This window comes from Trematomus bernacchii, unplaced genomic scaffold (genome assembly GCF_902827165.1).
Source record: "Trematomus bernacchii unplaced genomic scaffold, fTreBer1.1, whole genome shotgun sequence".
NCBI classification, from domain to species: domain Eukaryota; kingdom Metazoa; phylum Chordata; class Actinopteri; order Perciformes; family Nototheniidae; genus Trematomus; species Trematomus bernacchii.
In genome coordinates, this window is record NW_022987588.1 from 2,594,155 (window position 1) to 2,607,354 (window position 13,200).

The window sequence follows — 13,200 nt, forward strand, 5'->3', positions numbered from 1 at the left end:
ATCCTGACATTTCCTCTCATGAGGTTATCATTGTGGTTTATCTTTTAAAAAATATTTTTACAATTTGTTGGATTCCCATGTCATTTGGTACAGTTTTGGTTCCCAGAGTATGAACAATTACAACTTTGATCCCCTGACCTTTCATCTAGCATCGTCAAGTCAATGTGTTCAATACTGTCCAATACTATGGTTTATTTCAATACATTCAACTAAAATTCCCATTAGCCTAATCTTTGGGTTTTGTGCTAATGAGAAGAATATTAGCATGCTACATTAAACATAAACATAAACATGATAGCATATCAAAGGAAGCAAGTGGGCAGGCTTCATGTCTTCATGTTGCCTCAGAGATGCTAGCATGGCTGTAGACTCTTAAACTTGCAAGTCTACTGTGAGGCTGAAATACTGTGTGGTGGAGTTCTCTTAAATATGCAACATCCTGAGTATTAGTTTTAATATATTTTTTGATGAGATAACTTTGTGTTAACCTGTCTCTTATGTCCAAATTAAAACAAACAAAACATTTTTTTTGTTGTACATATTTAAACAAAATGAAAAAATATACAATGACAATAACAGGATTTGAGCAAAATACAAAACAGTATTTTTATTTTCAGTATGAAGTGCTTCAAAACACACATTGGGAATTGTTTTTGACAAAAGATCGTAAAAAAACGTCTATGATGGAGAAGAAGCAGGGTTTCTCTGCAGGGTTGTAGACCTCTTATAACCTGTGAAATATTACATATCCCTTAATCTCACACAATGTGATTAAACTGATGGGACAGACAGGAAGTCTCAACCCTCCAGCTGCAGCTTTCTCCACTACTGTATGAACACCAGGCGGAAAAAAGAAAGGTCTCCACTGCAATCTACCCCTGACTCAGCCACAAAACATCTTTAACACTCTTTAATTAAAACAGTGACTTTGTCACATCAAGAGAGTTTCCTCTTGGTTGCAGCTGAAGTCTGTGGTGATGGGGGCTTTGTACAGACAGGGCAGACCCCCTGTATGTCTGAGAGGGGCGGCCTCCAGGCCAGCAGCATCTCAGAGTCTGATCATGCGTGAGTCGCAATCCTCTCAATGATCCTCCTGTAGTCTTCCACAACAACCTGATAACTTTTCTCCAGCTCCTCGTGCTGCGTCTGAGTGTCCATCTGATCCCCGTGGGACAACAGCTCCTCCGGCCGCAGGCACTTCTTCATCTTCGCCATCTCCCTCTGATTCTTCTGCACGACATCAACAGGAGGGGAGGTTAAAGTCAAAGTCAAATAAACCTGTAATTCATGTCCATTTACGTGCCACGTTCTTATAAGCAACAACTACATGTAAATATATCAATAAGAGGCCAGAAATGAGATGTATACTGCATTATCTACTCTAGTAGTTATCATTCCCAATAGAGTTACAAATAGCAATAAATGGCCATGCCTATAGAATTGGAATATATTAAATCCCATCACCTGTATCATAATACTAAACATTATGTGTTGAACAGACAGATAGTATATGTATACAGTGCTATCATTTGATAGATTTATTTTGCCTGAATACTGTAGAGTAGCTCTTTATGTGGTCAACTTGTCCATTGAGGATGTTATGCAGGAAAAGGATAAAGGCTAAGCTAACCTTTCCTTAATGGCTCACTACTGATCTTTTCTACATTAGTAACTTATTTATTAAGAAACAAATCCATCAGCTAGTTTGCTATAAAGCATGCCTTATTAGACAGTGTATCAACATTTGCAGTGAAATCAGAAAGCTGAGAGGTTCTTGACATGGACGGAGAAAGTACAAATAACCTCAGTTTAGTGCAGTCTGCTGCTTTTCAAATCCTGCACGCACATATATGCAGACGTGGTCACTGGGGAATTGGGGGTAAGAGCAGAAATGTATAATCCCCCTCGCATTCACAGCGCCTTCTGCCATTCAACTAACTACATGCTAAATCTCCTCAGGGAAGGAAAAAGGCTCTGCATCTGGCCACCAGATCTTTCCTTGCCACTCTCCCAAGGATTCCTACTTCCCGCTTTACCACATAGGTCATTTCCACGTCAGAGTCTGCCTCTTTTTTCTAAGACATGCGGTTACCCTGCTGACAGAAAATGCTCTAATGGCTGGTATGCAAAGTCTCAGTGAGCAGCTCAAACACAAAATGTCACAAGCAAACAGGATGTAGGGCATCATGTGATCTACTCAGCGATCCCCACCGTCAAGTTGGGTAAAACAGAATCAGAGAAGCTTAGGCTATTCTGTTCATCAGGCTTACGACGGTTTAAATACATTTCTGATACTCTAAGAAAACTTGCCCAAAGAACATGAGAAAACAACACAAAAACAATTTTAGAAAATCGCACAGTTTTTCCTGATAAAAGTCTGAAAAGCGCTGCAATAGCAAAGCTACAGAACGCTGAATAGAAGCATCTTTTTGAATAAGTGCTTCAAACACTTTTATGAAGAAACACTCTCTCCAAGAAATGCAAATCCTGACTAATGACATGTGCCTGAATAGAGAAAAGCTCCAGCAGCAGCAGCAGCAAAATCACAGACGCCTGGTGCGCCCTATTGTGGCTGTAACAATACAGCACAAGTCATCTATCAATTTTAACGGGACTGAAGATCATTTCTTTTTGCTGTTTTGAAAGGTAACACAATAAACTGTGACAATACGGAGCTGTAAGCCGCTCAACTGTATGCCACACATGGGCCACTTTGCTTCCTTTACTGAACAGCTGAAATGGGTTTCTATAAAAGGTAGAGTACCTCTGAATGACAGCAACTGAGTTGACATTCTGATTTATTTCTGATAAAATAAGGAAGCCACTTTATGCACTTTTTGACCCTCTGGCATGTAAAGCACTCTGATGATAAAACACTCACCCTGTATGGTCCAAATAGCCTCTTCTTCACCTCCAAACGGTACTCTCTTGCTTTGTCTTCATCACTCATGTCTGTTGCTCTCAGGCGCAGGATTTCATACACTCTCCTTGCATGTTTCTGTATAAAAGAGAGACAAATATCCTTTATTCAAATCCTTCTTTATTCAATGATTTTATGTACAGCACAAGTGTGCCACATTTTGAACCAAACGAGAAGATACAAAGCATTGAGGACTAAGCTGCTAACCAGGTTTTCAACATTTTGTTTTGCCATGTTTGGAGAATTGAACATGGTGGATGACATAGCGAAGACAAGTAAAATGTTTCCAAATATGCCAAACTAAACCATGTTCAAACTTCTTAAATGTGATTATTTACTACTTTTTCTTGGTTGCATAATAACTGTACTATGGATAAATAGGTTTTAGATAGTTCTCTGAACTAAACCCGAAACATGAAGGTGTCACCTTTGGGTTCTACAGTTTGTGATGCGCTTTGCCTCACTACTTTCTAACATTTTAGAGACCAAAGTATTTATTGAACACAGAAGACATTATCACTGGCTGTAGTTTCATACAGCACCTTGTTAATTTTCAACTTGTCCTGTGCTTCTTTGGCCATGTCCACTGAGAAGCCGAGGGGCAGCTTGTCCGCTGTGAAGGACGGCAGGCCTTGGCAAAGCTTCACCAGCACATAGTCTCTCAGCTTCACGTAGCTCTCAGAGGGGTCTTCAGCTGATAACAAACACATCAAGCACACAATTCAAAAAGGTAAACAGTAGTTTTCAAACGGTTTCAATAAACAACAATGCGAGCTTGTTTAAATGTTTGTGTTGGAGGATTAGTGTTAGGATTCTTTGGGTCTACAAAAAAGGGCAAAAACTGACACATTTCAAAACTTTTTCAAGAAGCTATTTATAGAAAGTAATGAATACATATTAGTTGAGGCCAAACAAACTTCTATCAGGAATGTCTGTCTATTTAACTGCTAAATGACATTTTGTGAAAAGGATTCCTATTCCTCAAAGGATGCCTTTTTAGTATTCATCCTCCGTCTCCATGCATAGAAACTCTTTCCATCTAACTAGCTTCAGTAGAGCCTCTGCACATTCTGGTACACATGCCAGCCTTTCAAATGAATGTAACCCCTGCATCCACCAACTGCTGAGTCAAATCATTTCAACTATTTGTGGGAGACATGCGGATCTGAGATGAAATGTTCTTCCACGCCCTCTTAATCGCAGTAACTGCTGTTAAAGAAATAACCAGATGCTCACCTGTGATGTCTTGCACTTTGGGCAGGCTGCAGTAAAATCTGTGCACTGCCTCCAGAAGCTGAGCTCCGTGACCTTCTCCTTGGAACGGAGGCAGGATCAACATTTGGCTGTTTTAGTTAAAGGGCAGACAGACAAGCAAAACAGATCCAATGAGAAAACCGGTTTGTTAAAATGAGTCACAAAACAAATCTATGTAGCATCGTTGTGGTAATTCTGAGCAGAAATTCTCTGATTTAACACAGTAAATAATTGTTATCCTGATCCATCAATGCAACAAATCAAATCACATCAAAAGCTTATCTATAAAGTTGTTTTCAGATACTAATCACCCTGGTTTGGTAATGAAACAAAATCTGGTTGAATGGTTGGCTATATAAGCCAGTAATTTGGGCTCTTTGGGAAGAGGATAAAGAAATGTATAATTTTCCACTCCTTTTTCATACAAAAGAATGGGAAGGCACGTGCTGCCCCGGCAATTACCTTACACGTGGTCGGGTTTTGTCTGGGTACACGTAGTAATTATAAACTGTCATGTAGCCAACAGTCGCGTAGAGAGTCTCCCCATCTTTATTGTACTTTTCAAATCTGCAGATAAAACACAAAGGCAAACAGGTCAATTACAGGCACACTCCCATGCAGTGTCCATTTTAGCCCTCTCTGTTCTCATGCCCACCCCTCATCCCCCCCCAACGTCAGCATGTTAGAGCAGCCAGGCCCCGATTGGTACACCTGCTGCAACCTGAATACATTATGCACTTAATTGGAGTACTGCAACTTAGAGGAAGAGAAGGGGTTGGAGGAGGGACTGAGCTCCTCAAAATCACTTCAGTCCATTTTCCCCATTGTCAGTATTAATAGTTGCCAGGGTAAAGAAAACACTGGCAGAGGCTCTTTTTACTGTTAAGACATTGTTCAGTGTATCAAAAGACAACAGAATTCAATTCAGCTCTTGCCCCTGAAAAATGTGAAAAGGGCTTTGGGCACAAAAGAAGCTCTTGCCTGATCAACAATTCTACTAAGGGGGAAATATAATCAAACTGGCCTGGTAATTGGTCACAAGCGCCACAAAGGAGGGCTTTGTTTTTCAATGACACAAAAAAGGCTTTAGGGTAGGGGTGCGTGTAGAGGAGGGTGTGGGGGGGGAGTATGATGTCAATTAAAGAGGGCACTCACACAAGAAAGAAGTCCCAACGATCGTCGTCTGCGTCGATGAAGCTGGCAGTCTCTATGAACCACATGAGGAAGGTCTGCAGGCGCTTGTGGTAGTCGTGGAATCCCGCGCAGTTAACATCAACCTGGGGAGAAAGCAGCAAAGACAATAGGGGTTAGAGTAAAATCTCAGCCTAGCCATTACACCATAAGAGTAACGGTGACTATAGAAAGTTAAAACTGATATCAGAATCTGTGTTGAGGCAGTAGGTGATGCTTGTACCTTGTGAATCTGGTACGTGAGTTGCCCTGCGTCCTCGCTGTGGACGGTGTACGTGTGAAGCAGCGTGCCGAACGGCTGGAAATTGGCCTCCTTCTCCAGCAGTGAGATGAAGTCGTCGCTGTTGCAGGTGAACCCAGCGGGAATGATCTCCCGGATCTTTCCTTCTATGTCATCTGGCTGCATAACACAATGTGCATGAATTAAATCATGCAACAAACACATCAGTAATGGGGGAAAAAAGGAAAATCGAGAACACATTTCCATAAATCTGACTAGTTGGGTGTTTTCTAATACATTCAAAATATACTTTTTGTTTTGTAGAGGCTTTATGAGACTAGAAATGTTTTTTCATTGATCAAGCAAGAGAAGAAAACATGCAATAAATCCTATTAAGTTAAACTGGAAGCTTACAAGTGGTGTGCCAATGAAAAGAAAACCATTAGGCAATTAAAACTGTCAGCTGAGCAGAGGCCAGGGCAGCACCCCCCACCCTCCCCGGTGAAAAGACCACTTAAATCAGTACATTTACTACTTATGTGAAACCATGAATATGTGATGAAGTTGCCACAATAAACGCATTTCTGCTTCTCACTGGGAAATTAAACCTTGTGAATTGATCTCAACTTAACAAACCTTTGGGGCATCCATAAAAGAGGCCTCTCCTCTAATCCTGCCAAGTGAACCCAATCAAATGAATTTGCCCTTGCGTTTTTTCAAAGAGCCTCGGAGACAAAGGGGCCCTACCCTTGGACTTTTTACTCAGTGCAACCTGTGGTTAGTTCAGCTGTAATGTTTGTATTGTATCCATTTCCACAAGGATTGACATGAGAACACTTTGCTAAGCAGCCCTTTCACACCATTTACATGTGTGATGGGCATTATTGCCGCACAGAGACCCTTGCTGCTCAGCATTGAAAACTGGGAAATGAAGAAGGTCTGAGCAAAATGCACTACAAAAGGCTAATACAACACACTGCTAATTCCTCCCCCTTTTCAGACATCAGCTAATATCTAACTGGAAGTAATGCACCTGCAGCTGAATGCCTCTTAACCATTGTAATTGTTCAGCCACATTTCTAAGGAACAAGGACCATACTTAAAAGGCCATGGACAAACAAGTCCATTTGTCCCGAGCACTCTCCTACATACTAGACACTAAATTGCACAGCCTTCCAGAATAGATGCCTTCGTTTAGCATGAATATAACTTAACAAAGTACCTTTAGAACATTTTGTTAATGTCTTTGATTTCTAACAATAAGCACAAAGGGAGTACAAACTATCTAATTTGTTGTGTTATTTCATCTCTTTACTCACTCCAAAGACCTTACTTTATTCAAAACTGGCACTCGTTTGGATTCATTTGTAAAGTATTGACCAACATTTAAAAAGTTGAAGCATATTTACCCATCCATATTGAGTAAGAAGAGTAAGAATAAAAGTAATGATGTAACTACCATGAGCATTGGACAGTTTCCAGCCCATGTGCACAAAAGGTCTGGCAGTAAAAATCAGTGTTTTTGGTGAGAGGGCCAACATTATGGTGTTTTTTGGCCGATTTAAAGGGGAGAAGGTGATGTGGTGGTAAGAGTCTTGTATCAGCGTGGCAGCTGCATAAACTCCATCTCTGCCTCCCCTCGTCTCTCTTCTCTCACCAGCTGCACCGCACCCCGACCGTCCACATGCACTCAGAGACAAACACTCTTCAGATACAGCCTGAACTCTGCTGCTCTCTCACTCTCTACCTCTACACCAGCTGCACTCAAACCCTTAACAAGGTGAACACTCAGGGGTCAACGCTCAACACTAAAGTAGTGGCACACACAGACAGTAAGCCAGCCATCACATTTCAGTTTGAATATCAGCTTCAAACTATGTTCCCCAAAAAGTCTAATGGCTCTCTTAAGGTTTAAAAACAGTCAATTGGTTGCCATGGCACTCTTTGTTTGAGTTACCAGAGATGAAAGTAATGTCGAATGCCATTCGGAAGGAAACATCGCAGCTGCATAACGGCTGTGTATTGGTAAGCATCTGGCAATACAATATGCATCATGATACAGGGGCCACAATTCAATATATTGCAATACTGTAAGCAAAGCAATTCCTTAACTCTAATTTGAGGACATTTTAATGTTGTGAAGTTCACCCAGCCATATGCAGGAAACAACTGTAATCAAGCCCCATTTAAGAATCAAATATTGGTAAAACATGCAAGTACTGTAGCTTCTGAGTGGCTGGTAAACTTTGAACAATCACTGGCCGTTTGGGTGGTAACTAATAACTATTTTTGTATACCCTGGTCCTATGTATGAAATCTGAGAAACAGTATATTTACTATTTTATTTAGTCAGGACAGTTACATTTATCACATACCCTGAAACGTCCAACAACCAAGTTATCCATTAAAAATCATAACAAATGAATACCAATCAATATGTTATTACAACTCTATGTTTCATTGGAACATTGATGCTTCAAGTTGATCCACAGATCCACCAAATCCCATAAGTGTCCCTCACTAGCAGCAGTTGAAGGCCACATTGTCCAGAGAGAGCCCCCGCTGTTTCCGGACAGGACAGATGTCCCACAGTTGAATCATCTGACCTCAATAGGGGCCCTGGCTGGTTCTTGTATTCGTTTGTCTGTTTGCTGCATTGACAGGAAATATTCAAAGCGGCCAGTGGCCTTTTGTGAAGTCTCAGAGAAGGAGCTACCAGAACATTAAAGAATGTTGCGTTACTGTCAGTTTCTGTCCAAATACTGTCTGTTCATATGGAAATGTGTGTCCCAGGCAATTGGAAGAAAACGTTTAACATACTACGCAGTGAAACTATCAGAAGAATGTTAAAACTAATTGCCAATTCATTAGCAGAGAAATAAAAAGGGTTGTATCACATAAAACAACTGAATATAAACCTACTGAAGATTAGTTTACAGAAATCAAACCTCTTGAGCAACAATTTGCTCCTGGAAATATATGTGCTGGATATCCAACTGGGTCACATTACTTCTCCTGCTGATTCAATCACACAAACCTAAAAAAATCAATGCCTCACGTAAGACCCCACATACAAAACCTTTTTAAAACCTGTGTCTTCCGACAGGGAGGAGTAGGATTAGTGATCTGGCGCAGGGGGCCATGGCGGGCTGAGATTTAGTCTAACAAAACAGGAGATCTCTTACAGGAATAATGTCACCACCCAGAGAGGCTCTGAGTTACTTCAGTACGTGAAGAAACAACATTATGGTAGCAAAGACTGCTCCGAAAAGAGCAACTCAGGTCCATCTACTCCATGTCAACAAACACCTATCGTACAATCCTGATGTCATAACATTATGGTGACAACATTATGGAGACTGTTAAACACCTGAACAACATCCACAATATTCATCTGGCTGCTACTTAAACATTATTTATCTATTTACCTAATATATCATATTTCAATGACTTGCATATAGACTCTTATTGCACTATTTCACTTTTTTAAACTATTTTTTCAGTTTATCTGTGTTTTGTGTTGCACTGTTGGAGAAGCCTGTGACACAATATTTTCATCGACATAACTACACTGTAGCTATGTTCGTTTGACAAATAAAGAACCTTGGATAACCACTCAGTAAAGCTGCATAGTATTTGTCTGACAAACAATTTGATTTACTACTTTTCAGATAATTAACAATCTGCAGCTTACATTTTGACATTTCACTTTTTCAATCACCAGCTGCGAACTTTTACAAACACAAATGATATGTGATACTAGGTTTCAAAACTAACACCTTTACAACGACACTCGAAATATGTCAAATATCTCTTTTCCTAAATAATCAACATGTCACAATGCTTTTTTCCCCTCTAAATACACAGGGTATTTTTTAAGGCCTAATGGAGCAGCTTTGGATGAATCCTTTCATTTCAGCAAGAGGCAATGTGCTTTCATAACACGTGATAACATGCATGTCCTACCTCCACACAATCGAACGTCTCGGTGACTTTTGAGGAATATTTCACTTTGAAGAGGGTGCTCAGGTTTCCAGCGGTGTAGAACAGCTGTATCTGAAGACCTTTGTATCCAAAAGCGACCTCGCTGCAGACAAATGGATTGGAATCATTACAAATCCAAAACAAGGTTACAACCCTTACAAAGAGAAAACAAAAAGACAGCTGTTTTATGTGGTGAGCAGTCTAGGTTTATTTCATATCAAGGGAATAAAATACGCCGCACCATTATTCCTATTTAATTAAATATACACCTGGAGTGAATGATAAATGCTTACTGTAGGCCCTGTCGATTATTACAGCGTGTTGCATGGTTTCTTTCACCACTACATCACTGGCAGTTTATGGCAAAATAGATTTCATCATTATGCAACTGTGTGATTGAGCTTTACTAGCAATTATGCTTGCTGAAATAATTAATGCCCCAATTACAGAGTTCCCTTCGAGCTGATTGCAGCGAGAGCAAGAAATAACCAATCCTAGTTTTGACTAATTTAGAAATACAATTCAGAGCATAATGACACACCACTGTAACCCGACACAGAGAAACAGGTGTCAATGCCAACACAAGGTAGGTAGCAATGCCTCTTTGTGTGTCACATTGGGGTTATTATGTGACTCCACAGCTTTTTGTGTGACTACAATAACATGAGACTGACCTCTGTTCATGTTCACATGTTTTAAAATGTGCCTTCCTTATACAAAACATCCCTCTACCAAAATAACTCTGAAACTAACTTCGTATTTGCAGGTATTCACTATTTAAAGAAAATACTTGATGATTTCAAACATGATGGATGATAAGAGTTTAAAAAAAACAACCTAATAAGATAATCAGATTACAGTAAAGACAGGTGCTTAAAGGTCAGAGAAAGTTGATTATAGCCATAAATGACTGAATCAAATCCATGGCTTGGTGTATATTGACGATGTGATTCATGTTGGGTTTAGATAGAGTGTCTATATGAGGATGAAAGGTGATTTGTATTTAAACACACATTTTGAACTGTCCTTGCCTCAGTTATCAGTTATTGTTTATTATTTTTGCTACAATTACAAACGTTTATTTAGATATTTCCATTTCACACTTTAGGCTCAAACTCTGATAGTATTAAACTATGAGTCAATCTTAAGACGTCTTAAAAAGAGCATTGAAAAATAACATTGCACTCTTAAGTTTACGTGTTAACAGGGCCACATGACTCTAATTTAAATCCATTCAAAAACTACCATCAAGGTGCATTTGGATCTAAAACATTATACACAATTGCTCTTTGGCCATTAGATAAACTGAGTGTTCCTGGCAGTTCACATGTTTGAGTTTAATCTTTGGTGAAAGTGAGGCTTTTTCTATTTTTGTAAAGGGAAAACTAATTTCTGTATCAGTAAAACAACAATGTAAAAGTCAAGATGATGATGAAATACTCACTCATCCCCATAAACCTGGTGGCTGAACTCAGGGTGGAATGTAGTGCTGTCGTCCTCAACATCCTCTGGAAAGCGAACTGAGCGAAGAAGACATAGTTTGACCAAGTTAAGTGACAAACAACATCCCAATCTTACAAAACCATGTCAATACAAACACATGCCTATTATCATATACATTTACAAAGAACGCAAAAATAAACATACCCAGCTTCATGCATATAGCTTCGTTGGTGTCACACTTGTATTCAGCCAGTTTCTTCTCCATGGTGTTTATTGCTGAGGAAACACAAACCATGTTGAAATTGTATGTTTTTCTGAGAGTTTAATTAATGTTTCTTGCTACACATTAACAGTGGTGCTGATTCCTAAAAAGAACAGCCCATTAAAGTTGTTCCTTTCATATGAACATACATGTCAACAGCTTAGTGAGCCGGATGAAATACAATTGCATTTAGTTTCTAAATTAAAGCACAGTAATGAAGACACAGCTGACAAATTTGTGGGGTCTAAATAAATGTAAATAACGTATGTCTTTCCCTCCTTTTTAGCTCCACAACTTCTTCTGTCATCAGAAACATGCGGATGAAAATACAAGTAGCACATGCTGACCAATAACAATCCTTAACCCCAGCTTTTTATTGCATTAGCTCCATCTTTGCAATACGCGGAGTGACAGAGAAAGAACTGAATGATAAATGGCATGATAAGGTAAAACCATAGACTGTGGGTAAAACATGTTTATCCTTGATCTGGCAACGCTAACTGTTGTGCAAAGATAAACTACCATGCTCTTACATCAGTCAGGAACGAGTAGGTTACGTTATGTTGTGTACAAAAGGGCATAACAGCTAACATAACGGTAAGTATGCCAGCATCGATCCATTGCCTCGAGGAACACATTCAACCTGACACCCAGGCGTTACATAAACACACAAACACACAGTAAGCTATGACAGCCTGGTAGCATGCTAACGTTAGCAGGCAGGCCCCCACTGCTGCTTTGTAATGTTAGCTTGGCTAGCTGTGTTTTGAACAGAACATTACCCGCTGTACAACGCCAGCGGGGCTTAAAGCGGGACCAGCGACCAGTATTCGTTGTATATCCGTTAAAACGAAGACATTAGTATTAAAGCATGAACACATTTAGCCTCTTACCCGCCATTTCTGCACACTGTGATGAGAGGAGCTGTGTTGTCCCAAAAGACCCGCGGAATCAGGACGACTTCCGGGTCCTCTGTTTCCGTGGAAACAGGATGTAGTTTTGTTTTGGCTCCTAACTTTACGTCAAATTAACTTTGTAATGTGAATACAAATGTACTCGTGAACAAATAAATACTGATAACACGGGAAGGTGAGTTCAATTAAAGAAAGACCTTTTTACAAACTGAAGTTATCATTATACGGAAGCCCATAGAAGCCAGAAGCTGAAACGTTTTCAAAATAATGACGAAGTATCACAAACATACTTTGTGGAAAGCTTCTCTTTATTACAAGTTAAGTGTGTCACTATTTTTAATGTTATCTATTTGTATGATTTTTTGCTTGGCTTAGCAAGATAGCAGTTGTTTGTTGTTTTCTTTTACTTTTTTATTTATTGGCTTATTTCATTAAACAGATGCCCTTTGTTCGGAATATAAACTCATATGTTTACATATAGCATAGGTAAATCTCAACAAGGAAGAGAAGAAACAAAGATAAAACTGAAATACAATTTTTTTTTTAAATAAGCAGTAATATATTTAGAGTTAAATTAAAGCTGATTACAAAGCAACGACTCATACAGTTCATATTTCGCCATGGGTCGAATAAAACAGAAGGATGATTTCACAAATATGCATACACTACATACCCCTGTTCATAAACACACACTTACTTGTAAACATACATATTTAGAAACATACCTACATGTGCATAGCTAGATAACAAAATAGAAAAAATTCAATTTCCTAGAGCCCGTAGTAATGTCTACTAGATTAAGCCTTAGACAGACATAGTCAGAGCTGAAAAGCAGATATTTGATTCAAGTATTGTCTGTTGGACAGTCACTAACAAGAAACGTAAGTACAGACATGCCACCAACGTACTGTAAAAGAAGCACATTTTTAGTATATGGTTTTGAGATAAATCAATTATCGATACTGTTTGCATCTATCTATCAATCAATAGTCATTTCCACATTATTCTGAAC

At 39.3% G+C, this 13,200-nt stretch overlaps 1 protein-coding gene across 1 annotated transcript; it reads right to left on the minus strand.

Annotated features, from left to right (window-relative positions):
- Positions 1–581: 581 nt before the first annotated feature.
- On the minus strand, positions 582–12,272 carry hat1 (histone acetyltransferase 1). The gene is made up of 11 exons (XM_034128904.1): positions 12,168–12,272; positions 11,217–11,288; positions 11,014–11,089; positions 9,552–9,672; positions 5,589–5,765; positions 5,330–5,451; positions 4,637–4,741; positions 4,157–4,263; positions 3,463–3,614; positions 2,882–2,998; positions 582–1,230 (listed from the first exon to the last, which is right to left on the minus strand). Exons 1-11 carry the CDS (start codon positions 12,172–12,174, stop codon positions 1,060–1,062), a joined length of 1,227 nt encoding a protein of 408 aa, XP_033984795.1. The 5' UTR covers positions 12,175–12,272; the 3' UTR covers positions 582–1,059.
- Between the last annotated feature and the right edge of the window lie 928 nt (positions 12,273–13,200).